Source organism: Bidens hawaiensis, unplaced genomic scaffold (assembly GCF_021521415.1).
Source record: "Bidens hawaiensis isolate Kalapana, Puna unplaced genomic scaffold, B.hawaiensis_p1.1 tig00059180_1, whole genome shotgun sequence".
NCBI classification, from domain to species: Eukaryota; Viridiplantae; Streptophyta; class Magnoliopsida; order Asterales; family Asteraceae; genus Bidens; species Bidens hawaiensis.
Genome location: NW_027500670.1, coordinates 1 through 24,597, shown reverse-complemented (window position 1 = coordinate 24,597; position 24,597 = coordinate 1). Strand labels below are relative to the sequence as shown.

Here is a 24,597-nt window from a genome sequence, read left to right as displayed (position 1 = left end):
TGGATTATTCGGATATCATCCGAATCCGATCCGAATTGAATTCGGATAGATTCGGATCGATAGGAATATTCCTAATTAGGATCAGATCGGATTTCGGATAGGGTCTAAAAATTTTCAAATCCGAATAATCCGAATAATCCGTTATCCGATCCGATGAACACCCCTATGTTTAATTACTCACGAATTAGGGTTCTAGTCTGTTTATCGATGATGATTCCGGCTGTCGTGTGGCTTAGGTCAATTTTAGGGGTAATTGTTCTAGTCTATGAATCGAATTAGGGTTGTTTGTTTGTTGATATATCTAGTCTGTTACAGATGGGGAGTTGTAGATGGCTAAAATGGGCTGATGATCTCACTTGCCCTAGTTGTGAAAAGGTAATTCAAGCAATGGTGAAGATGATGAACAAGAAAGATGAGTTTGCAAGAATGAAAACCAAAGAAGTAACAAGCTTGAAGATGTTGCTAGGAATTAGTTGGTTTTTGTTCTTTGTTTATGTTTGGGTTTATTGATTAGTTGTTAACATTGTATTTTTAGTATTGGATAATGTAATCTTTGTTGTTGTTATTGTAGTTTATGTTAAATGTTTAGAGTTTCTTGTTTCATATATTCACTTTGAATCTTTGTTCCACATTATTAGTCATGTTGCAGCCATGATGAAACTGAGAAGGATGACAATGAGAATGTTGAGTTTGGGAAGGATGTAGTGCAGTTTGACAATGAAGCAAGTCAAATAGAAGACAAAGAATGTCAATTGGGAGAAGATGAGTTGCAGGCTTATTTTGTGCAAGAAGATGAATTATTATACCAATTGAAGAACTTTAAATGGATCCGGGTGATGATTATGACCCTAAGGTTTTGAAAGCAGCTTTCGACTACACCAATGAGCTGGAGGAATATTACTATCATGATCCATATGAAGACGATCCAGTGTGGGACTCTGACTGGTCAAATGATGATTGTCATTGGAAATAGCATCGTACCTGGTTTGCATTTGAAATGTATTGTAATGTGTTACTTGAAATTGACATGGTTAATGTATTGTAATGTTTGCATGTTTTGAGTAAAAAAAACTGTCAAAATAAACACAAACTGTCTCAAAAGCATTAAACACAAACATTCAAAATTAACATAAAAACCATCATATCCCAAATGAAACATACATGCCACAAGTCTTAAATTGTTTCAACCACAAACCATGATAACATACACCATCAATCTTACTCAAACACACCTTGTTGCCATCATTATGGTTGACTTGGTGCCTTGCAAGTTCTGATGTTGTGTCCGAAACCTCCACATCTACCACAACTCTTGGACTGCCCGAACTTAGTAAGTCTGCCTCCTACAGAAAACGCTTCCCGAACCTCTTCAATTTTCAGCTTCCTCTTCTTGCTTGCTGCCAATTTCTTCTTCTCACCGAGTGCCTTCTTCCTGCTCTTCTTCGGTCTGCCAATCTGAGTATGATGTTTAGGTGGAGTTAATATTGTTGGGAATTTTGTGGGAGTCCACATATCAGGGCCTGATATGGGCCTGATTTAGTGGTTGTACACCTTCTTCCAAGTGTCTAACCAGTAAGCTTCATCAACCCACTTCTCCAATGGACCGACAGGCATGTTATTTTCTATCATGTCATATAGGGCCGCCACCGCATGTTTGAATGGCATACCCGTCAAGTCCCATCTCCAGCATGTGCATGTCCTATCCTCCACATTCACCACACATTGGCTTCTCAGACTTTTAACCTATGAACATAATTGCATATTAACAACTGTTTGATTGTAATATCATAGTAAGGCAAATAATGATACCTGGTAAGTGACTTCATCAACCATCATAACCGACAGTTTGCTTGCTTCTGTTTGAATTTCATCCCATGCTATAGTTGCTTGTGGTATTAATGGGCCCATGGCAGTGGCTTGCATCTTCTTCACATTCACAATCCTCATGGTCATATACTCTCTAATATACTCCAAACATGTAATGATCGACTTGTCTCTTGCTCCAACAAGTTGCTTGTTGAAAGATTCACATAGGTTGTTCAACAGCATATCACTTTTTGCCCTGCCTGGAAAATGTGATCTTGACCATCTTGCTGTCGGGGTCTCACTAAGCTAGAGAAACATATCAAGATTTGTTTTCTTAATCTTCTCCATTGCCATGTTGAAGTATGGGACAGAAGTGGCCGATGCTGCCCTATAAAACAAGCCTCTATACAAATCTCCCCTCCAGGTTTGCCTCAAGTTATCATGGATGTGTCTACAATAAAACCGATGCTCAGCCCTAGGGAAAACACTCTTAACTGCTTGAATAAGTCCCTATAACAGTCAAATCAACATAATTAGTGTACATGAGTTTGCCTATTACAAATATATGCTAAGTGTACATACCATTTGTCGGTCACTTATGAAAGTGAAATTGGCATCATGAGGCAAGTCAAGATCATCTCCAAGGAGATTTAAGAACCATTTCCATGAGTTTGTGCATTCGGCTTCCACTATTGCAAAGGCAACATGATACAAGCAATTGTTACCATCCGCCCCGACAGCAGTCAAAATCTGTCCGGGGTATTTCCCTTTCATAAAACAGCCATCCAACCCAAGAAGTTCTCTACTGTAACACCCTTGGCAAACACAACATCGTCCCACTCTTAGGCTATCCCACATCGGCCGTGGACAAGAGAGATCCTTGGTTCATAAGTAATGTCCTGCCTCTTCAATCACCAACGCGTTTTGGGCTTAGTTGGTTGTGGAGCACATGAAAAATCCACGGTTAAGCGCGCTTAGGTGAAAGTAGTACTAGGATGGGTGACCACCTGGGAAGTCTCTACATGGGCAACCAAAAACAAAGCCGTGAGTTCCCGGATGGGCAACCCATCGGGGACAAAGCGGATAATATTGGTGGTACGAGAGGCCGGGATGTTACAGTGAAGATACGAAGGGGGGAAAATAACCTACGTCGATCAAGTTCAAGTTTCTGAATTTTGTAAAAGTTTGTTGGTTGGAATACTTTGTAAGTTACAATATGGTTGTGGTACAGCTTGTTATTTTCATTACAAACATCCGCGTATTAGTTTGGATTTGGGTTTAAAGCCATTGGTTGAAGATTATCATTTTCTAGATATTTGTGCTTTGGTTAGAGGCAGTGATGGTGTAGGTAGTCACATTGTTGAGATTTTTGTAGAACATGGCAGGACTAGTAGTACTTGAATTGTGATCTATGATTATGGATTTGTACCTGGTTTTAAAGTATTCATGAAGTAAGTTGTGAAAGTGTCCATGAAGTGAGTGGTGAAAGTGTTCATGAAGTGAGCGGTGAAAGTAGTTCTAGTGAGGAAGATGGTGACAGTTATGACAGTGATCTATCAGATTAAAGTGATCATGAGTATACGACTGCCTTTCAAACACCCTTGGAGGATGTAGAAGTTGACATGAGGTTGTATAAAGCTGTTGTAGATTTTGATGTGGAAGAGGTAGTAGGTGATCATATTAGTGATGATGATGGTTTGAATCCTTGCATGGATACCTAACATCACAGATATTATTAGGGTCTGGTCCCTAACATCACAGATATTATTAAGGTCTGGTCCCTCTTCGTTACCATACAACCATGTCTTTCCTTCGTTTATTAACTTTATCGCATACATACATATAAGAAAATACATTATACTTACCTTATACGTAACACTACAACCTGACAGTACATGGAATATCCGAAGATCGTTCACGTACTAACAAACAATCACTCATACATTTCACATCATTCATATAAGGCATACACTTATCACTTAGTATAAGTGTATTAACAAACATATCGAGTATGCACACAGCCCCGAAAACATAACACATAAGTGGGGCTAGAAACTCACCTCAATGCGGTTGCGTTCACCGTTTACGGTTATTCCCTTCTTGAGCTGTGCACGACTACCTGTATAATAATTACAGTATTAAGTACCGCTCTAGTCATCTCATTGCTACTTAATTAGTCTTACACGTCTAAGCTGTTTTACTTCATTAAATCATTACATGGTTAGTTAATTGTTAGTCATTTACCTTTAAAGGTATCTTTCATAAATTGCCAAACTCCAAGGGCTGTTATGTAATTATATAATTCTTTTCTAAGTCCAGGGACCATTCTGTCTTTATATTAAACTCCTAGTTCATTACTTTGCCCTTAACGAATTGGGTAAAGAATCACCCTCTGATTTGCTAAGCTCCCATAACGAACTAGCTAACGAATCACCCTCTGATTCGCTAAGCTCCCATAACGAACTAGCTAACGAATCACCCTCTGATTCGCTAAGCTCCCATAACGAACTAGCTAACGAATCACCCTCTGATTCGCTATGCTCCCATAACGAACTAGCTAACGAATCACCCTCTGATTCGCTAAGCTCCCATAACGAATTAGCTAACGAATCACCCTCTGATTCGCTAAGCTCCCATAACGAACTAGCTAAAGAATCACCCATAACGAATCACCAATAGTTCTTATCCAGACTTTGACTCAAGGGTCAAAGTCAAAATCGTCAAGAACAGCAAATAGTCGAGGGTCAAACTTGCGTATCTCATCCTCAGCTTCCCAAGTAGCATCTGAACCTTTGCGATGCTTCCATATCACTTTCACTAAAGGTATAACCTTGTGACGAAGCTGCTTCTCCTTGCGGTCAACTATCTCGATCGGTTGCTCAATGTAGTTCAACTGTTCATCAACCTCAATGTCCATTAATGGCACGTGGGACGTGTCATCAGCTAGACATTTTCTTAGATGAGAAACATGGAAGGTTGAATGAATTCCTTCTAACTCTTCTGGCAAGTCTAGTTTATAAGCCACTTCGCCTACACGATCTATAATTTTAAACGGTCCAATGTACCTTGGACTCAACTTCCCCCTCTTTCTAAAACGTATAATTCATTTCCAAGGTGAGACCTTAAGCATCACATTGTCATCAATGTTAAACTCAATTGGTTGTCGCCGCTTATCCGTATACGACTTCTGTTTGTCTTGAGCGGCTTTCATTCTTGCTTTGATCTGATCGAACCTTGAAGACGTTTCTTGAACCACTTCTAGGCTTCCCATTTCCTTCTGACCAATCTCACCCCAACACATCGGGGTTCTACATCGTCTACCGTAAAGCATCTCAAACGGTGGCATACCAATACTTGAATGGTAACTGTTGTTATAGGAGAACTCTGCCAGGTGCAGATGATCATCCCAACTTCCACCAAAATCTAAAACACAAGCACGCAGCATATCCTCAAGGGTTTGGATCGTCCTTTCAGACTGTCCATCGGTTTGAGGATGATACGCCGTACTGATGTTCAACCTCGTCCCCATAGCTTCATGGAATTTCTTCCAGAACCTCGAAGTAAACCGTGTATCTCTATCAGACACGATCGATAACGGTACTCCATGCTTGGTTACAACTTCTTTAATAAACAAGCTTGCTAACGTTTCTGATGAGATGGCCTCTCGTATGGGCAGAAAGTGAGCACTCTTGGTCAAACGGTTCACAATCACCCAGATAGTATCATGATGCTTAGCTGTACGAGGTAGCTTAGTTATGAAATCCATGGTGATGTGTTCCCATTTCCACTCAGGTATCTCTAGCGGTTGCATCTTCCCATAAGGCTTTTGATGTTCGGCTTTGACTTGTAAGCAAGTTAAGCACTTACTAACATAATCCATAAATCATTCTTCATCCCAGGTGCAGATGATCATCCCAACTTCCACCAAAATCTAAAACACAAGCACGCAGCATATCCTCAAGGGTTTGGATCGTCCTTTCAGACTGTCCATCGGTTTGAGGATGATACGCCGTACTGATGTTCAACCTCGTCCCCATAGCTTCATGGAATTTCTTCCAGAACCTCGAAGTAAACCATGTATCTCTATCAGACACGATCGATAACGGTACTCCATGCTTGGTTACAACTTCTTTAATAAACAAGCTTGCTAACGTTTCTGATGAGATGGCCTTTCGTATGGGCAGAAAGTGAGCACTCTTGGTCAAACGGTTCACAATCACCCAGATAGTATCATGATGCTTAGCTGTACGAGGTAGCTTAGTTATGAAATCCATGGTGATGTGTTCCCATTTCCACTCAGGTATCTCTAGCGGTTGCATCTTCCCATAAGGCTTTTGATGTTCGGCTTTGACTTGTAAGCAAGTTAAGCACTTACTAACATAATCCACTAAATCATTCTTCATCCCAGGCCACCAGTAGTCTCTTTTCAAATCTTGATACATCTTTGTAGCTCCTGGATGAATCGAGTATCTTGACTTATGAGCCTCATCTAAGATTTGACTTCTAAGATCACCATGGCGTGGGATCCACATATGGCCGAACCTAGTCTTAACTCCATGAGTGTTTACCATCAACTCATCTTGCTGGCCATAAATCCTTTCTTTCTTTACTAACCCTTCATCTACTAACACCTCTGACTGCACCTTGATGATTTCTTCAAAAAGACTTGGGTTCATGATCAACTAGTATGACTTTACTGTTGCAAGGACTTCCTCATTCTTACGACTTAACGCATCAGCGACTACATTATCTTTACCGGGATAGTACTTAATGTCGCAGTCATAATCCTTAATCAACTCCAACCATCTTCTCTGCCTCATGTTCAATTCTTTCTGCTCGAAGAAGTACTTTAAACTCTTATGATCAGTATAGATAGTACACTTAGTACCGTACAGATAATGCCTCCATATCTTAAGAGCATGCACTACAGCTTCCAACTCTAAATCATGCGTCGGATAAGTACTCTCGTGGACTTTCAACTGTCTAGACGCGTAAGCTATCACATTTCCTCTCTGCATCAACACGCAACCTAGCCCTTGATACGAGGCATCGACACAAACAACTAAATCCTCGTCACCATCGGGTAGAGCAAGGATTGGAGCTTGCGTGAGTCTCTTCTTTAATTCCTCAAAGGCTTCTTCTTGAAACTTTCCCCAACTGAATACTACTGACTTTCGGGTCATACCGGTCAACGGTGCGGCTATCTTGGAGAAACCCTCGATGAATCTCCTATAGTAGCCAGCTAACCCTAAGAAGCTTCGTATATCAGTCGGATTCTGTGGAGTCTTCCAATTCGTTATCGCTTCAATTTTAGCTGGGTCCATGGTAATCCCTTCAGGATTAATCACGTGACCAAGAAATTGCACTTCTCACAACCAGAACGCGCATTTCGAAAACTTAGCATATAACTTCTCTTTCTTCAGAGTTCCTAATACTTCTCTCAGATGCTCGGCATGGTCAGACTCGCGCTTTGAATAAATCAATATATCATCAATGAAGACGATAACCGACTTATCCAACATCGGCCGACACACCCTATTCATCATGTTCATAAATGCTGCAGGAGCATTTGTTAGACCGAATGACATTACGAGGAACTCATAGTGTCCATACCGCGTTCGGAACGCTGTCTTAGGGATGTCTCCTTCACTTTCAGCTGATGATAGCCTGATCTGAGATCTATTCGTGAGAACCAACTTGAACCTTGCAGTTGGTCAAACAGATCATCAATCATTGGCAAAGGATATCTATTCTTTACCATAAGCTTATTCAACTCACGATAGTCTATGCACATTCTCATACTTCCATCCTTCTTCTTCACGAACAACACTGGTGCCCCCCCACGGGGAAACACTTGGTCTTATGAAACCTTTGTCGAGGAGTTCTTGCAGTTGGGACGTCAATTCTTTCATTTCGGACGGTGCTAGACGGTAAGGTGCTTTCGCGACGGGTTGGGCACCCGGTAATAAGTCTATCTGGAATTCTATCTCTCACTCCGGTGGCAACCCCGGAAGATCCTCTGGGAATACTTCTGGGTAGTCGCGCAAGATAGGAACATCTTTCATTTCTTCCGTCTCGGCCGTAGCGTTGACAACATACGCCAGGTAGGCACAGCACCCTCGCCTTAGCAAACCCTCGGCTTTTATCATCGAAATGACATTAAGCCCAGAACTTTCCTTATTACCATAAACCGTCACCGCACTACCATCCAAGGACTTTAACCTTATTATCCTACTCCTACACACTATCTGAGCTTCGTACTCAGACAACCAATCCATCCCCAAAACCACATCGAACCCTCCTAAGGTCATAACATACAAAGTAACAGGGAACTCATGTCCCTCCAATTCTATCTTACAGTCTTTAACCATTTTCATTATTTTAACCGAAGTGTCACTAGCGGTTTCTACCATAAGAGTTTTAGACACTTGGCAGCATTTCATTTTAGCTAGTTTACTAAATGGTGTGGCTACGAAACTTTTGTTTGCGCCCGAATCAAACAATACTGAAGCGGGAATACCGTTTACCAGAAACGTACATGTGACGACATCGGGAATCTGCTTAGCTTGCTCTTGGGTAAACATGTAGGCCCTAGTCCTCGGCCTTGCTTGGTCAGCATCTTTATTCCCACTACCTCCATCCTCACCATCGGTGCACTCTCTCGCCATGTGGCCTGTCTTGCCACATTTGTAACATGCTGGCTTCGCACTGCACTCATTGGCATAATGCCCTACCTTCCCACACTTATAACACACATTAGACCCCATCCGGCATTCTCCACCGTGAGTCTTTCCACATTTACTACAAACCTCAGAACTCCTACTCCACTTACACTCACCACCATGCATCTTTCCGCAGGTCTTACACGATCTCTTCTCCCACACTTTCTGCTTCTTATCTTTGGAGTTCCATAATTGAGTACCGGGTCGCTTAACAGGAGCAACCCACTTCTTATCTTTCTTTTCTTCTTCCACCACTGCGTCATCCGCAGCCAGGTCTGCATAAACCACCTCTGCGAGCTCGACAGCAGAGTCAAAGGTAGCAGGTTTACTCGTCCTGACTAGCACGCGAACTTTCTGTGGCAATCCCCTCACATAACACTTGATTCTCTTGGCCTCAGTGTTAACCATATCGGGTACCAACCTAGACATTCGATTGAACTCGGTGGTGTACTCACGATGTGTCATTGTCCCAGCTTTCAAGTTCAGGAACTTCATCTCTGCCCTCTCAACCTCGGCGTCAGCACAGAACTTCTTCATCACTAACTCCTTCAGATCCTCCCACTTCATCGCTTTGATCTCTTCACGGGTCTTCCTCTGCTCCACACTCTCCCACCAATACATAGCCTCATCCTCGAATGATTGAGTAGCATAACCTACCGCTTGGTCGGGACGGCACTCGCTAATGCGGATAATTTTATTCATGGCGGTTATCCATTTAAGAGTAGCGATTGCGTCTCCTAAACCAGTCAGCTTAGGCGGGTCACAACCTTTGAAGGACTTATAGTTGCAACCGCCTCGGCCCCTCTTCCTATCATCAACTTTCACAGACCTTACCTCACTTGAATCACCCTTTTCCCTCTCATCATCTTTCCTACCATCACCACCTGCCCCTTCAGCAGTTCTTTCACGGCTTCCAGCAGACCCTCCAGGAGTTATATTCTTCACAGCAGTAGCTACAGCTTGAACAATAGCTGCTTGAATCACGGGATCCAGTTGGACTCCTTCGTTGTTCTCCGGGTTTCTTCCAGTTGCGCTTCCTTCAGCTTCGGTATTGGAAGCTGTTTCAACCGAAGGTCGTTGGGCACGACGAGGCCTACCGCGTCTTCGACCTCCCGCTTCCACATTTCCTCATGTTCCAGCCATCGTATTCTAAAAGGGAAAACATAAACATCATCACTCAAGGAACTATTTAGTACAAGGATAGTAAGGCTAACAGGTAATAACAGTGGCCAATTGTGATTAGTTGATCACGTTACTTTCCGTGTCCTATACACTCCCCCTTATGAGTCTATTTGTGTTGGTTCTATTCTAAACAGTTAATCAATCAAATAATCATATCCCTAACATTCACATATCCTTTCTTTAGCAATCAAGCTAACATTAACATACATATTTATCCATACACTTTACCGTTACTGGGCTTGCTTGAGTGACACATGGCTATCTTGAACTGGCATCTTCTTTCTTTTCTTACATAAATCCCATTCTCTGTTCGAGTCTAAGCATGTAGGATGCTTAAATCTCTCGAACTTTACCCTGATACCAACTTGTAAGGCCCCGTTACCGGTGCCCTACTTTGGACGTTGAATTTACTCATAAACACAGTTCAAAATATCAGAGTTAATAAAAAACATTCGCGGAACATTAAAAACATTCAAACCATTACATTCCATAACCATAATTCTTGTCTTATCGAGCATTCATAGTCATTTAAAAAAACAAAACATAGTCTTTTCTCTAACATCACAGATATTATAAGGGTCTGGTCTCTAACATCACAGATATTATAAGGGTCTGGTCCCTAACATCACAGATATTATTAGGGTCTGGTCCCTAACATCACAGATATTATTAGGGTCCGGTCCCTCTTCGTTACCATACAACCATGTCTTTCCTTCGTTTATTAACTTTATCGCATTCATACATATAAGAAAATACATTATACTTACCTTATACGTAACACTACAACCTGACAATACGTGGAATATCCGAAGATCGTTCACGTACTAACAAACAATCACTCATACATTTCACATCATTCATATAAGGCATACACTTATCACTTAGGATAAGTGTATTAACAAACATATCGAGTATGCACACAGCCCCGAAAACATAACACAGAAGTGGGGCTAGAAACTCACCTCAATGCGGTTGCGTTCACCGTTTACGGTTATTCCCTTCTTGAGCTGTGCACGACTACCTGTATAATAATTACAGTATTAAGTACCGCTCTAGTCATCTCATTGCTACTTAATTAGTCTTACACGTCTAAGCTGTTTTACTTCATTAAATCATTACCTGGTTAGTTAATCGTTACTCATTTACCTTTAAAGGTATCTTTCATAAATTGCCAAACTCCAAGGGCTGTTATGTAATTATATAATTCTTTTCTAAGTCCAGGGACCATTCTGTCTTTATATTAAACTCCTAGTTCGTTACTTTGCCCTTAACGAATTGGGTAAAGAATCACCCTCTGATTCGCTAAGCTCCCATAACGAACTAGCTAACGAATCACCCTCTGATTCGCTAAGCTCCCATAACGAACTAGCTAACGAATCACCCTCTGATTCGCTAAGCTCCCATAACGAACTAGCTAACGAATCACCCTCTGATTCGCTAAGCTCCCATAACGAATTAGCTAACGAATCACCCTCTGATTCGCTAAGCTCCCATAACGAACTAGCTAAAGAATCACCCATAACGAATCACCAATAGTTCTTATCCAGACTTTGACCCTCAGACTTTGACTCAAGGGTCAAAGTCAAAATCGTCAAGAACAGCAAATAGTCAACAGATCTTAGATCTGCAATTAAACCTTCGTTTCTTAACCAAATATCACGATTTTGGTATCAACGGAATCGTCTGACTAGCGCCTACAACCCCCAACCATCAAATCGGCCTAACATCGATGTTTAAGGGGTGCGATTTAGGCATATAGGTTACGGGTTTACTTAGGTTTACAATTAATCCATCAAATGTTAACCAATTTCCATAAGATTTGTTGTTTTAGATTCGTTTATAACAAACTAACACAGATCTATGATTTCCTTAATCAAACCGAACCTATATGAACGATTTCTAAATATAAACGTACCTTAGACGAGTCGGTATTCGAACACGAGCTGGTCTTTGATGTTGTTTTGGTTCGTCACAACGATCTAGCACCAACAATCTTGGATTTCGACTTCGGATCTTGGTTCGGGTTATAGGATGGTGTGTGTGATTTCCAAGGTGTTGGCTATGGTGTAGACAATGGATAAAAATGGAAAGGTTTAGGGTTTAAGGGGTATTTATACTCCCTTAAGCCCATGGACCTAAGGCCCATTCCATTCCTTATTTTCCATTTTCTAAAGTCCAAGCCTACCTTCTATTAGTTTATTTATTTAAACTGACACACGACACTTTATAAAATGAACAAAATTTATTTTATTAATTCTTATCAAAAGCAGGATGTTACAACAACAGAGATCCTTGGTTCATAAATAATGTCCTGCCTCTTAACATCACCAACACGTTTTGGGCTTAGTTGGCTGTGGAGCACATGAAAACTCCACGGTTAAGCGTGCTTAGGTGGAAGTAGTACTAGGATGGGTGACCACCTGGGAAGTCTCTACTTGGGCAACCAAAAACAAAGCTGTGAGTTCCCGGATGGGCAACCCATCGGGGGCAAAGAGGACAATATTGGTGGTACGAGAGGCCGGGGTGTTACAGGTGGTATCAAAGCCACTCTTGTGCCGTTCGGGATGATCGGACATGCCTCATCGAGGACGATGAGTCCAAAGGGGGTTGTTTGTAACACCCTTGGCAAACACAATATCGTCCCATTCTTAGGCTATCCCACATCGGCCGTGGACAAGAGAGATCCTTGGTTCATAAGTAATGTCCTGCCTCTTAACATCACCAATGCGTTTTGGGCTTAGTTGGCTGTGGAGCACATGAAAACTCCACGGTTAAGCGTGCTTAGGTGGAAGTAGTACTAGGATGGGTGACCACCTGGGAAGTGTCTACTTGGGCAACCAAAAATAAAGCCGTGAGTTCCCGGATGGGCAACCCATCGGGGGCAAAGCGGACAGTATTGGTGGTACGAGAGGCCGAGGTGTTACATTCGCTGCCCCTCGGTAGTGAAATACCCTCCATGGAAAATTTGTATGGTGAACGCATGTGAATAGTCTTCACCTATAACAACCATTCAGCCTGTTAACAACAATCAAGCAAAAAACGAAAATGTTGAGCAAACTGTAAAACCTTACCATATAGGTCGTCCACTGTCCGGCCTAATAGAATACGAGCTCGGCATTGCGATGTGTGTAGACGTGAAGAACGATCAGAAAAAATGGGGGGGGGGGGTTCAATGATCTAACGATGGCCAAGAAATCAATTTTGTGATGATAATAGCCCTAATTCGGGGGTTATAGTGTAGCAGAGGAGAAAAAGATGTGCAGAGACGAGTTTACCCTTCACCATTAATAGTTAACGGTAAGTCAACTGACAGCCGCCGGAGAAATACAGGTGCCCAAAATGCGCAAATTAGTTTTTAGGGGCTAATCCATCTCCCGCCGATATATCACACGGAGGCAAATTGGAATTTTCTCTATAATAATTATGTGTCATATATGTATTTTCTTTAAAATTGATATGTATATATACAAAAGTTTATGTTTAAAGAGTACAGTAACATTCAATTTTTTGAGACATCTTATATTGAAGAAAACTATAATATTTTATTTTAATTTTTTTACAAATATTAAGTGTTAAAATTCAGAAACTAATTTTCCAATTTTTATATTTATTATAAAATTATTATGATAGTTGAACAACAACGTGTTAATAAAAACAACATGAAAGATGTTCAAAAAGGAAAATTTGGTGTCTTTTTTTGTCTATGGGCGAGTATGGAATGCATAACATTGTTGTGAAAGACTTTAGCTACATCTTTCACATCGAAATACCTTATTGTTTTAAATGTTGTTTTTAGTGGCTGCTTCATTATTGTATACCGTTGGTAGAACAACTCATTCTCGATTTAAAATTCAAATATATTTGATGATATAAAACGACTATATTTATAATACATTTTTTTACATAATATAAAGAGACTTAATTTTCTTTTTTATATTTGTATTAAATTATTCATTGTAATTTATACATTAATTTATCTCGTGTAATACACAGGTTTCTAAAGCTAGTAATTTATTAAACACTTATATTTTTTCTACAATATTAATTTATAAGTAATCTTTAGTAATAAGAAGCTTTAATAAATTATTTTAAACTCTTGATTCCGGTCAATCTCAAAATATTAGCAATATATATATATATATATATATATATATTACGACTATAATATTCTTAGTAAAAAAAGAATAATTTTACAGTTATATCTCTTTTAATAATCGTTATAAAATAAATATTTAATGGATTACTTTGATTTCAATACCAGTTCATATCTCGTTTCTTTATCAGTCCATCTTTTAATCTGTAGTTATTTCTTCGATTATTACTATTTAGGAATATTTCAGTTGATACATATCGACAAGCATGACTCATAATATTCGTTTCTTTATCATATTCCAACATTTGCTTATTTACTAAGGTGAGTATCCCACTCTACTCTTTTTAACTCATTTTTACTATTTTGGGACATATCGTTCTAATTATTTTATTATTATTTAATACTCAATTGCAAATGTTAATCATGTGTGTATACTAATTTATGCCTAACGTGTTATATGCTTATTTGGTCAGACAGTCGTAATAGCCATCGCCCAGTTCATCTGGCACCACGCTTATCGACAACTTACTTGCTTGCTTATTTGGTTGGACCGTCGTAATAGCCATCACCCGGTTCACAAGGCATCGCGCTTATCGACAACTTATTTACCTGCTCACTGGTTAAATTGCTTATCTCACTTGACACAGTTTGCAATTTTATTTATTATTATATATTCACAAAATCTGGTGTTTTACTCACTCAACCTAGTATTGACGAAATTATTGTATTTTTAACGCATATGCGGGTCATCGTGTGATATGATTACCAAGTTGGTTTGAAGAAACTTAGGATTACATGGTCGAGAGAAGAAACAAGAACTTGAATTTTTATTTTATCCTTACTTGTTCTATTTATGGAATCATGTACTTTGGTTGTTTGAAATTTGTTGTATTACTTAAATTGGAATAATATATATTATAATTCTATATTTTTGCATGATAGTAACTTGAGAGCTGTGAGCAATTAGCTCACGCCCTGACATTTTCGTCATAGGTTGGGGTGTGACAATGATCCAAACCTTGTAAAAAGTAGCATGGGGCATAAAGAGTTTTGGCCATGAAGATTATGTGACTTTAGATCCACCGAGCTTGCAAAGCTTGCTATTAGGTATGTAAATAGGTAGAACGAACACAAACACTTAATCGAACAAATATTTGGTGTTCATGGTCGTTTGTTTAAAACACGAACATGTTTGGGTTTGTTTATTTAAAATCTAAATAAACCGTTCACGTACAAACATAATTGAACAAAGATAAACAAACGTAATTGAACACCTACACACATAAACGAACATGAATAAATGAACGAACGAAACGTTGTCTATTTTTAGGATATTTTTTTTTTATTTATATCCGTTCGTTTATTAAATAAATGAATTTCTCACCAAACATTAGGTTCGTTTACTGATGTTGGTTAATCTTACACAAAACACTTGCATAAAAAAGACAAGAGAATGCGAAATTCAAAAAGTGAGACGTGGAGGTTATTTTCAATTGTTCCCGCCCATCCAAAATGCATTAGCCCGCCCAGACGCTCACCTCACCCACCCCAAATAATATAAACCCTAACTAATACTCACTCTCGTTACTCACCGGAAACAACAATGGCAAACACCAAGAGCAAGAGGAAGTCATCATCTACTTCCGCCAGCAAATCAGATCCAGAATCCTCATCTGTCTCGCAGAAGAGAACGAAAAAGATACTCAAACAAGAGGAAGAGGAGAATGATTTGGCCAATACTACTGCTGTTGAAGCTCCGGTGGTTAATAATCTAAAAGACAATGAGGATGATGAGGGTCGGTTTATCGGCGACCCGGTACCCGAACATGAAGCTATACAGCAGTGGCCTCATCGTTACCTCACTGTAAGCCAATCAATTTATTTTATTTATTTTTATTTCATTCTTAGCATTGTCTATTTTTAGGTTCATTTGTTTATATTCATTCTGCTAAAATCTAGGGTATACATCAATTCTTCAAGAAAATGGGAGGAAATTTAGCTTCATTTATATCTACATTTGTAATATCAACACTAATTCAATCATTTAATTAAAAATATTTTATAAACACTACATCAATGCAATTGGAAAAAATTGTAATGCACATGTTCACTTGTTTATTTGTTTGTTTTGGATGTTACAGAAGACAAAAAAGACTGGAAATACAGAAGCCCCTAAAGGGTAAGTTTTTATAATATTTTCTTTTTACTCAATTTGTTGTAACCAAATTGCTTCTAAATAATGTTTTTTTTGTCTGAAATACAAGGACTGTGCCTCCAAAAGAGTATATTCAAGCTAGACGACACTATACTCAAGCACTCGTTGATAATCGTATACCTTTTAAACTCGGGGATGATGCTTATGTCCAGGTAGATTTTTTTTGTTGTTGTTTGTTAACCTCATACTCACATGAATTTAACTTAGCACAATTAACTATGGCTCATTTGTTTCCTACTTTAGGCTGGTGAGGACACGCCTCCTTACATTTGTAGAATTGTGGAAATGTTTGAAGGAGTTGATAAAGAGTTATACTTTTGTGCTCAATGGTTTTATAGAGCCATAGATACGGTAAACTACATTTCAACATCATTAAGTAGTTTTACTAAGATATGGTTTAATAACCTCTATTTCTATTTCAGGTCATTCAGGCCTGTTCTAATCTCATTGATGAAAAACGTATCTTTCTTTCTGAAATAAAAGACGACAATCCTCTTGACTGTCTTGTAGAAAAGCTTAAGATTGTGCGGGTTCCTTTAGATGTAAGGATTTGAAAACCAGCATGCTATTGTTTATATCATGTCATTTAAAGGTTTAACTTTTGTTGGGTTTTCTTAGGTGGATGTTGCTACTAAAAGGGCTATGCTTTCAAACAAAGACTATTATTATGACATGTTATATTTGGTACCGTTTTCAACTTACCAAAACTTACCCCCTGGTAATTATGTTAAACCAATTCTTTTGGATACATAGTATGTTCATGTACATAAATTCTAATTTGAACAACTGTAATGTAAATAGACATTGAAGCTGATGGGAATGAATCTGATTCAACCATATCTTGCGAGTCTGAATCTAATGTAGCTGTCACTAAGGTATCTAAGATTAAAGAAGATAAGAAACCTGCTATGAGGATGCTTGATCTTTATTCAGGATGTGGTGCGATGTCTACCGGTCTTTGTTTGGGTGCTAATATGGCAGATGTTAATTTAGTCACGGTATGAGTTAACTGTATCAATTTTGTGTTTATTTTTGAATAGTATCTGTTGTGACACTTTTTTAAAAATGTTTTTTCTTGTAGAGATGGGCTGTGGACTTGAGTAAATATGCATGTGAAAGTTTGCAACTGAATCATCCAGAGACAGAGGTGTGTTACATTTGCTAAACTTATTTGCATATGAATGTTTTTTTTAAGTTAATGGTATTGAATAACTTATCGTTACAGGTTAGGAATGAGTCAGCAGAAGATTTTCTGTTGCTACTGAAGGAGTGGGAGAAGCTTTGTCAATCTTTTTCTTTAATCGGTGGTGGTGATTCTTTGAGTGTTGAAAAAAATGAAATGGAAGATGCAGAGGATGACGACGACGATGATGATGATGATGGTGGACTTGATGAGGAAGTGTTTGAAGTTCAGAAAGTTTTGTCCATTTGCTATGGTGACCCCAAGGGAATCAATAATCGTGGGTTGTATCTTAAGGTACATAGTTTATTTTGTTTTTTCTGTTGCACTGTGTGAATAAATATGCCTTTATGGTAGGAGTGTGAATGGGTCGGTATTTGTAAAGCCTTTTTGTTTTGGTTTGGTTTTGGTTTATTCAGTTATGCCCTTTGTGCCTGAAATTTTTGGGCTGGAAAAAGTTGTTATTTTTGGTTTTGGTTTGGTTTTAATTACATGCAAACTTAAACTGAACCAAAAGGTTGGCTTTAACAAAAACATAAAACCAAACCGTCATTTAGGTTAAGTTACATCATTTTGAGGTTGTTTTTTTGTTTCAAGCACACTCCTGCATTTTAGTATGTAAATTACATTACATCATTTGCTGTTTTGATTAATTAGTTGTAGTTTTTTCTCAACTCAAGTTGCAATTACAATATCTGGTGTTTTAATTTAGTAACACATTTGTTTTTGCATCACCAGATTCGTTGGAAAAACTATGGTCCAGAAGAAGATACATGGGAGCCTATAGATGGCCTGGGGTATGCACATTACTTATCAACATTTAGTATCTCTGTTATAAAAAAAACTTATTCATAATTACTTTTTAAAGCTGACAAGTAAATCATTTCATTAGTTTGACACATAGTTATTAAAAGCGTGCGCTTTTTGCGCTTAAGCGCATTTAAAGCGCCAGGTGCATTAATTGCGATTAGCATGCAGCAGATATTTAAGGCGCATTCTTATTTTCCCAAGCCTCTCCATGCGTATTAAATTCCCTTTAATAATCTGTTCCTATTCTCTAGGAGTCCCTAACACTCCATTATTTAAGGGGTTCCACAATCAATATTATAGCACACACAATCATCAATAAACTAAGAATTTTCAGGTTAGTTACAGGTTAGTTTTGTTCTTAAAAAACCTAAATTCGGATTTCTTTCTTTAAAAACCTAATGTCAAGGACTGTGAATGTATGTGTTCTTCATAAGATGTTCTATTTAAGTTAAAATTTTTGTTTTTTTAATGTGTGTTTTTTTTCATAATTGGGCGCTTTTTTTGTGCTTATCGCCTGGCCGCTAGACCCAGCCTCAACGCTTTCGAGCGCTTATCGCATTTGATAACTATGGTTTGACACCAATGCATTTTTTTGTCAGCGATTGTCAGGATAAAATAAAGCAGTTTGTTACAGAAGGTTTCAATTCAAAGATCTTACCTTTACCTGTAAGCACATAATCAATATACACTTTCACAGATACAAGTTATTATTTGTGAATATTAACTGTTGATCATTGATCGTTGACCATGTTTTCCAACAGGGAGATGTGGATGTCATTTGTGGTGGCCCCCCATGTCAGGGAATAAGTGGGTTCAACCGTTTTAGGAATAAAGAAAATCCATTGTCTGATGAAAAGAACAAACAACTTGTTGTGTACATGGACATTGTAGAGTATTTAAAACCAAAATTTGCTTTGATGGAAAATGTTGTGGATATAGTTAAGTTTGCAAAAGGTTTTCTTGGAAGATATGCTTTGGGTCGTCTTGTTTCTATGAATTATCAAGTGCGTGTGGGTTTGATGACAGCTGGCTCTTATGGGCTCCCACAGTTCCGGATGCGCATGTTTATGTGGGGTGCTAGGCCCAGTGAGGTTATTATTTAAACTTATGTTATATTTTTGATTTTGTAGTTAAACATGGTTAATAATACTCATTTTATTTTGCAGAAATTACCACAATATCCTTTGCCCACACATAATGTTGTTACGCGTGGTGTGTCTCCTGTGGAATTTGAGGTATGATATGGTAATTTGTTGATTCATACTGCAGGGGTTGGTTTTGGGGTAAAACCGAATCAAAAACAGAATTTTCGGTTTTTGAGTTTTTGTAAACTGTCAGGTATTTGTTTTTTTGGTTCAAGTTCAGTTTGGCTTTCGTTTTACTACTTGGGCTTTATATTTTTTTCATTGAAAATAATTGGTTCAAAATTATGAATTTGACTCTAAAATTTGTGTGCTGATTTTTTTATAATTATTGATTAATTTATCAGTATAAACAAACTAACATGAACGGAGTTTCTTTGGTTCATTTAGTTAAACGAACGGATGTAAGCACATCTTGTTTGTCCATTTATGTTTGTTAGCGTATGTAAACATTCATATTTATACCAGTTTATGTTTAGTTAATATATTTATTTAAATTCTTAGACCCTTGACGACTGAGTTTAGTTTTATCAACTTTTTAGGCCCAGCTTATTTAAATTGGTTTTTAACTCATCTATGTTCAGTTCATGAACTGTTTGTTTATACTGTTAACAACCTAACATAGATGAACATCAATGCATTCATTTTCTTAATGAACGATCACAAATAAGAAAACCCTGTTTGTTTAACTGTTTTTGTTGGATCGTTAGCTCGCATAAGGTTAAACAAGAACATACCCTGTTTGTGTTTGTTTGGTTTTAGTTACACGCAAAACGAAACTGAACCAAAAATTTGGTTTTTACAAAAACATAAAAGCAAAAAGTCGGTTTTGTTTGAGTTTTTTTGGGTACAGATCAGTTTTTGTTTTGTTTTTTAACCCTTTTTCATGCCCCTAGTTTATAGTTTGTTCCAGAAATTAAAAATGTTTATTTTTTTTTTACTTTTTTTGTTTTATTTTTTTTTATTTTTAACCTGTTTCATTGGAAAATTCACTTGTTGACCGCAGTCAAACACTGTTGTTCATGATGATGTTAAAGTCGAGTTGGAAAAAGAACTGTTTCTTGGTGATGCAATTTCTGATCTTCCACCTGTAAGTAACTAACTATACTTTGTTATTATAAAGTTTCTCATTCTTTAACTCTATTAAAGAATAAATACACTTATAGGTGACAAATGACGAAATAAGAGACGAAATTCCCTATGCAGAGCCACCCAAAACCGAATTCCAAAAGTTTATAAGACTCAAGAAAAAGGGTGAGTTTCATTGGTTCACAATATCTTAATTTTATTTTACATTTGAATTTTTTTTATTTAATTTTTTATTTATAATTCAGATATGCCTGGATTTGCTGGTGAAGACTCTTCAGACCATCTATTGTATGATCATCTTCCGTATAAATGCAACATTGACGATTATCTACGTGCCTGTGAAATCCCCAAGAAAAAGGTTTGGTTATTTTGCTGATAAATATGTTAATTAATTGTCATTTCTCATTTCTCAAAGTATGTTTTCAGGGTGCAAATTTTAGGGATTTAAAGGGCGTTCGTGTTCGTGCTGACAATCGTGTTGAATGGGATCCTGATGTTGAGAGAGTATATTTACCTTCAGGAAAACCATTGGTAAGTGTCACAATTTAATGATTTATGTTTATTATCAAACATTAATTTTGTAATTAAACTTACATTTCATTTTTCTTTGTGACAGGTTCCTGATTATGCTATGACTTTTGTTGAGGGGCGATCATTGAAGTAATTTAACTTACACAAGTTACTTATATGCAAAAATATTATCTTACTTTGTTTTCTTACTTCTGTTGTTTGGTTGATATGCAGACCATTTGGGCGGCTCTGGTGGGATGAAATTGTACCTACTGTGGTAACACGGGCCGAGCCTCACAACCAGGCAATCCTCCACCCGGTGCAAGACCGAGTTTTGACCATTCGTGAAAATGCTCGCCTTCAAGGGTTCCCGGACTACTATAAGCTCCTTGGCCCCATTAAAGAAAGGTAATAAAAAACATCAAACACATCTCTAGTTTTGTTTCAAGCTCTTTTTCCAAAGCTCTAGCTCGGTTGATTAGTTGTTTCTTAAAGCTTGAGCCTGGCTTATATTACTTGTTAGTTAAATTAGTTAATTATACACATTTTTAATTATTTTTATATATTTTGTAGTCATAATATTTATACATTTCATAATATATATTATTCAGTTATTTTATCATGCTTTTTTATATAATAAATATTACTATATTCATAATGCAATAAATATTTATAAATTATATGAACAATAAGCTTGCTAGGCATGTAAACCAACTTGAACAGGGTAAGTGAAGCTTAGGCTTGGCCTTGTTTATTAAAAAGACTTATTTTAAGACTTGCAGTTGGGTTTAAGCTCGTTTAAGATTAGCTTGATGCGAGCTATTAACAAGCTGATTTCGAGTAGTTCATGAACTAGCTTGGGCTTGGGCTTGTTTATTAAAAAGACTTATTTTAAGACTTGCAGTTGGGTTTAAGCTCGTTTAAGCTTAGCTTGATGCGAGCTATTAACAAGCTGATTTCGAGTAGTTCATGAACTAGCTTGGCTAGTTTACACTCCTAATAAAAACTGATAATTTTTTTAATCAAAACGGTTATCTTTTTATAAAAATTCGATAGTTTTTTTTTCAAAAAATAGTTAATTATATTTTATTAAACCTTAAATGTTTGTTCATTAATAAAAATTGATAATATTTCCATAACATTTTGCAGATACATCCAAGTCGGAAATGCAGTTGCGGTTCCAGTTGCACGAGCGTTAGGCTACTCGCTAGCTATGTCGGTCAAAGGTACCGCTACCGACGGGCCTGTTTTTACCTTGCCAAAAAAGTTTCCCAATTTTGAGGCGGAGTAAAATCAATATTTTATTACTTGTAACATTGGTCATGAAGATTAATTTATGCATTGACTCATGAAGATTAATTTAAGCATTGACTCATGTTTTATAACTTCTATACTCTTGTACACTATGCATATGTGTATGTACATTGGTTATTCAGTTATTCATACTTCCATGCATACAGAAAAAGGCTGCATTGTGAGGTATTTGAACTACTGCACGGTGAATCATACTTGCTTATGTTATTATTATCTTCGCTCTTTTGTTCGGTTCCATCTCGGTTATTGTCATCTTTGTGATCTTCATCATTCTCTGAGTTATTAGCTTGACTTGGTTTGAAAATAAACAACCCGTAACTTGATCCAGGGGTCAAGAAAAGCCATGCGTGGACGTCCCAGAACACCTCAATCTGTTGATTGTTAACCAAGACGGTTTGGTTACCACGGAATTTCCATTGCAAGTTTGTTATGTGGATTAGCACAGTCCCGTCTATACTGATTGACATTTCAGGGTCGTTTGGCCCTGCTGTCGAACTTTCCACCACGATGCCATAATCTTTTCTATGTTTATCAAATTTGGCTCGTGTCGTGAAGCTTTTCTTGCCAAAAACGTGTTCTTTTTTGAAGAACAGTAAGGTATCGGATGCACATGGTCGTGCTTTTGTCCTTCTGTATACCTTTTCGGTCATGTCACCTATTAACAACATGACTTCTTCATTACAAACCAATGCAACATAGAAATCTGAACAGGGTTCTGGTGATCCTGTAAAATTTGCTGAACGGAGATCCCAATGAACGACGATTTGAACCCCGTCAACCTCAAATGCTCTGTAGCTTTTCTTGCCCCAAAAGTGCCATGGGGCGAGGTCAATCCTGCAGTTGGTGCAATGATTGGTTTCCATGCTGCTGTCTACGTAGATTGTCAATGAGTGGTTCATTATGTTTTTGGTCCAAACTGCGGTCACGACCCGCCAATGACCACCAATGAGTGCCTGATACATGCATGTAACCGTGTCTTGTGCGGTTTTTGTTGACGTGGAAGGGTCTTCAGCTTGTGAAATCGGCGTCAGTTGATCCTTTGAGGTGACATAAAACGCCATATTGACCGCTTCTTAATCCTCAATCATACCATGTTCTCTTTAACATATGAAATATCAGAATCCTCAATGTTTCTGAGGAAATTAACGTTGGTTTTGATCAAAGAAATCTTTGGTTTTGAAATGATTTTGCAAGAAGATGAATGTAAATGCTTGGGATGGGATCTCTTGAGGGAGAGATGAAACATGCACATAAATCTTCCTACAAATGAAAGATAGATAAAAAAGTACAATAATTTTCTTTAGATTTTGTTAAATAAATTAAATGGACAAACTAAAAGAAAGGATTTACCAATGGATATTAGAGCATATGGTCTATACAAAGTTTTAATTTGGGTATTTTGTTTTAAAAAATTTAGTGTGACAACCTTCGTATAGTTACTAATAACGCCAACGATAAACTACATACTTTATAATTGACGAATTAAAAATATATGTATTAATTATTTTTTATACAAATTATTTTCAAATTTTCTATAAATCTATTTTTCTTTAATGTCAAAGAACCTCTCGACCAATTGTCATGACATTTAAAAAAACATTGTCAATTTTAAGAAAAAAGTCATGTAACAGAATAATTAAGATAACTATATCTACCTATTATAATAAAAGAAAATAATTGTACGTGACACATGTCAGTTTTTGTTGTTAAACCTCATAACATTTTTCCCTTCAAAACCAAGATCTAATTGACCCTAATATATGTCATATTTACTTTCCTTTTACATTATAATTTATATTATATCTATATATGTGTCATATAAATTTATAAATTATAAATATATGTTTTAAATCTATCAATTTATTTTTTTGGTTAATTTAGTAAACTATATATTTTTTCGGTTATTTAGTAAATATATACCAATCAATTTCATATGTAACAAAGTTTATCATATTTAATTTCTTGATTTTTTATGAAGGATTGTTTCGGGTTTTGTGAAACTTAAATTTGATTTATACAGTCAAAACTCAAAAGTGGGAAAATAGATTGTTTAATACAAGTTAAATACATTTGTGTCAAAATTTGTTACGGGTCAAAATGAGAAATCTGAGTATTTTTAAAAGTTTGAGAATACAAATAGATTTATTGTCAGATTTGTTACGGGTTCAAAGTGTTGACTTGAAAATGTCAAACGAGTGAAAGTTAGAATTTTAAACATGATTGGTGTTTCGAATTTATTTTTATTGACATTTTTGGAAATAATCAAAATGTTCGGGATTTGACAAATTGACTATTTTTTTCCCTCAACTTGTCAAATAGATTTATTCCCGACATGTCACCCTCATGCATATCAATGCTTCTAACTTTTATTAAATTTGAAATATTTATGTCAGCATTAACTTTCCTTCAATGATGATCAGAATGTTTTCTGGGAAACATGTCATGTAAAACTATGCTCAAATTAAGAAAAATATTCACAAAATTGAATGAGTTAACATGTATTTTTTATGTTGTCATTATGGCAATTCAAGAAA

General features: G+C 37.3%; 3 protein-coding genes across 3 annotated transcripts; 1 reads left to right on the top strand and 2 right to left on the bottom strand.

Annotated features, from left to right (window-relative positions):
• Positions 1-1,245: 1,245 nt before the first annotated feature.
• LOC143602571 (uncharacterized) lies at positions 1,246-2,049 on the bottom strand. Its single transcript, XM_077079632.1, has 3 exons — positions 1,810-2,049; positions 1,552-1,743; positions 1,246-1,455 (listed from the first exon to the last, which is right to left on the bottom strand). Exons 1-3 carry the CDS (start codon positions 2,047-2,049, stop codon positions 1,246-1,248), a joined length of 642 nt encoding a protein of 213 aa, XP_076935747.1.
• Positions 2,050-15,406: 13,357 nt separating this feature from the next.
• LOC143602569 (DNA (cytosine-5)-methyltransferase CMT3-like) lies at positions 15,407-22,070 on the top strand. The gene is made up of 20 exons (XM_077079631.1): positions 15,407-15,667; positions 15,945-15,982; positions 16,068-16,170; positions 16,262-16,369; positions 16,441-16,560; positions 16,637-16,736; positions 16,820-17,016; positions 17,100-17,165; positions 17,244-17,495; positions 17,937-17,995; positions 18,608-18,674; positions 18,770-19,099; positions 19,175-19,243; positions 20,157-20,240; positions 20,317-20,404; positions 20,485-20,597; positions 20,666-20,770; positions 20,856-20,899; positions 20,984-21,157; positions 21,899-22,070. The coding sequence occupies exons 1-20, from the start codon at positions 15,407-15,409 to the stop codon at positions 22,038-22,040; spliced, it is 2,520 nt and encodes an 839-aa protein (XP_076935746.1). The 3' UTR covers positions 22,041-22,070.
• Positions 22,071-22,185: 115 nt separating this feature from the next.
• LOC143602574 (uncharacterized) lies at positions 22,186-23,214 on the bottom strand. Its single transcript, XM_077079637.1, has one exon. It carries the CDS (start codon positions 23,122-23,124, stop codon positions 22,186-22,188), a length of 939 nt encoding a protein of 312 aa, XP_076935752.1. The 5' UTR covers positions 23,125-23,214.
• Between the last annotated feature and the right edge of the window lie 1,383 nt (positions 23,215-24,597).